This window comes from Pristiophorus japonicus, unplaced genomic scaffold (genome assembly GCF_044704955.1).
Source record: "Pristiophorus japonicus isolate sPriJap1 unplaced genomic scaffold, sPriJap1.hap1 HAP1_SCAFFOLD_2683, whole genome shotgun sequence".
Classification (NCBI taxonomy): Eukaryota; Metazoa; Chordata; class Chondrichthyes; family Pristiophoridae; genus Pristiophorus; species Pristiophorus japonicus.
Genome location: NW_027252432.1, coordinates 1 through 2985, shown reverse-complemented (window position 1 = coordinate 2985; position 2985 = coordinate 1). Strand labels below are relative to the sequence as shown.

The window sequence follows — 2985 nt, the reverse complement described above, 5'->3', positions numbered from 1 at the left end:
TGCCGTACTGCGCTGTCGGAGGGGCAGTACTGAGGGAGTGCCATACTGCTGTTACTGAGACGTTAAACCGAGGCCCCGTCTGCCCTCAGGTGGACGTAAAAGATCCCATGGCCAATAAGAGTAGGGGCAATTCTCCCCTGGACCCCATATTCAGCCCCTAACCAACACCACGAAAAGAAAAACAGATTATCTGGGTCATTATCACATGGCTGTTTGTGGGAGCTTGCTGTGCGCAAATTGGCCGTCGTGATTCCCACAATACAACAGTGACCACACTCCAAAAGAAAAGGACTTCATCGGCTGTAAAGCGCAGTCGGACATCGTGAGATTGTTAACGGTGGTGTATATAAATTCTGCCACTTAGCCCCACACTGTGTTGGGGAGAGAGACAGAGAGAGAAATATTTTTGCAAATAATGATGACATTTTATTATACAGGAGAAGTTTTCACATTGGCGTTTGGAACGGTTCTTGCTGCGTGTGAGAGCGCGCGAGTCAGTCTCGACAACATCGAGCCAAACCTCCCCCACCCCGCACTCCCGCCCCGATTTCTCTGAACCAACTCGGCCCATCCCCCCAATACAGGTCAGCACTCCCCCAGCGTTACCCCCGTGCCTAGTCTCAGCCTAGCCCCCACCCGCCATTGGTCCTTCGGCGCCGACCGGCAATTCGACCACAGGAGCCCTCGCCCGACGGCTGCACGCACCTCCTCCCGGCGGGGGTGGCTGGAGACGGAGACCAGGGGCCTCTGGAGGGGCCCTGGCTGGTTCTCCTCGCCTCCTCCCTGACCCAGGACGGAGACTGGAGCCCCCTTCCTGAAAATGAAGCCCTCCCCGAGTCAACCAGGCAAGCATCCCCTCCCCTTCAGTCTGTTCCCCAGGTACTGGTTCGTTGCTCAAGTGGAGGCTTCGGGCCGAGACGGTTTGAGAAGAGGCTTTGGGCCTTGTTCGATCAAGTCGAGGCTTTGGGCCTAGTTGGTTCGAGTAGAGGCTTTGGGCCTAGTTGGTTCGAGTAGAGGCTTTGGGCCTGGTCCCCAGCGGCTCGCCCCCCCCCCCCCCCCCGCCCTCTCAGACGCTGATGGTCCTGAAGACGTCAAAGCCAGAGTGGGCGGTGCTGACCATCACCCCAGGGCATTGTGGGTGCCAGTGCAGCTCCTTGATGTCCTGTTGGCCCTGGTGGATGAAGAGGAGCTGGGGCGGGAGTTGGGACAGGGCATCGTCCTCCTCCTCCTGCTGCTGCTGCCCCTCGGCCTCCAGCTCCTGGTCCCGCTCCACCGCCAGGTCCCACTGGGTGACCTGGTCGTCCGCGCCCGCCGCCGCCAGCACGCTGCCCTCCGACGGGTGCCACTCCACCGAGGTCACGGGGCCGGAGTGCTGCTTGAACTTGGCCACGCTCGAGCCGGCCTGCGGGGGCGGTAAAGAGAGAGAACGTCAGTCGCTGAGCGGGAAAAACACACACCATTCTGTTCCCCTCCCCACCGCCATCCAAAGGACTGCTTCCCCCAACGCCGGCCACCGGGCTATTCGGCAAAGTGGGGCGTCGCCGATCGCACACCTTCACCAGTAGGAGGCAATGGGTTGCGACCAGGAGCTGCAAGTCAGGCTCATTTTCATCCTCCATACCCCCTCTCCAATAACCCAGCGGCACTGAGGCTAATTACATTTCTACAACCCCCACACAAAGCCAAAGGGAAAGGAAGCCATTCAGCCCCTCGAGCCTGTTACACAGGAACAGGACCATTTAGGCAAATAATTTCTCCTTTCTTTCCCCCGACCCTGCCGACTCACTTTTTTCCCACCGCACCGCTGGGAACCCGGTGAAATATTATCTGTTTGCCGGGACGCTCCTGTGCCGTTTTTCCCCTCGCCCACCCTCCCCACTGACTCACTTTTGCCCCCTTTCTCGGTCCAAGAAACGCGAGAAACAAAGGAGAAAAAAACCAGTTGTTTGCCGGTGGCCGCCCGCCCTTTTACCCGGAAGAGGCGCAGGTCCCAGATTTTGAGGATTCCATCGTCTCCCCCGGAGACCAGGAAGGGCTCCCGTCGGTTCCAGCTGATGACGTTGACGTCCGAGTCGTGGGCACCTGCGGCCGTCAGCATGGAGGCTTTTCCCGGGCTGGCTCGGGAGTCCCAGATCCGGATAGAGGCGTCGGCAGAGCAGGAGGCAAATACCTGGGGGGGGGGGAGGAGAGAGGGAGGAGGGGGGGAGAGAGAGGGAGGGAGGGGGGGAGAGAGAGGGAGGGAGGGGGGGGAGAGAGAGGGAGGGAGGGGGAGGGAGGGGGGAGAGAGAGGGAGGGAGGGGGGGAGAGAGAGGGAGGGAGGTGGGGGAGAGAGGAGGGAGGGAGGGGGAGAGGGAGGGAGGAGGGGGGAGAGAGAGGGAGGGAGGGGGGGAGAGAGAGGGAGGGAGGGGGGGGAGAGAGGGAGGGAGGGGGGGAGAGAGAGGGAGGGAGGGGGGGAGAGAGAGGGAGGGAGGGGGGAGAGAGAGGGAGGGAGGGGGGGAGAGAGAGGGAGGGAGGGGGGGAGAGAGAGGGAGGGAGGGGGGGAGAGAGAGGGAGGGAGGGGGGGAGAGAGAGGGAGGGAGGGGGGGAGAGAGAGGGATAGAGGGGGGGGAGAGAGAGGAGGGAGGGGGGGAGAGAGAGGGAGGGAGGGGGGAGAGGGAGGGAGAGAGAGAGAGGGAGGGAGGGGGGAGAGAGAGAGAGAGGGAGGAGGGGGGGGGAGAGGGTGGGGGGGAGGGAGGGGGGAGAGAGAGGGAGGGAGAGGAGAGAGAGGGAGGGAGAGAGAGAGGGAGGGAGGGGGGGGGAGGGGGGGAGAGAGGGAGGGGGGGGGAGAGAGGAGGGGGGGGGGAGAGAGGGAGAGAGGGGGGGGGGGGAGAGAGGGAGGGGGGGGGGAGGGGGGGAGAGAGGGAAGGGGGGGAGAGAGGGAGGGGGGGGGGAGGGGGGGGAAGAGAGGGAGGGGGGGGGAGAGGAGGGGGGGGGGGAGAGGGAGGG

At 63.2% G+C, this 2985-nt stretch overlaps 1 protein-coding gene across 1 annotated transcript; it reads right to left on the bottom strand.

Moving 5' to 3' along the window:
* Positions 1–584: 584 nt before the first annotated feature.
* On the bottom strand, positions 585–2170 carry LOC139247289 (glutamate-rich WD repeat-containing protein 1-like; the record flags this gene model as incomplete). The annotated part of the gene is made up of 2 exons (XM_070871591.1): positions 585–1402; positions 1973–2170. Coding segments are annotated over 2 exons (534 nt in total), but the record flags the coding sequence as incomplete, so codon positions are not given.
* Positions 2171–2985: the final 815 nt, after the last annotated feature.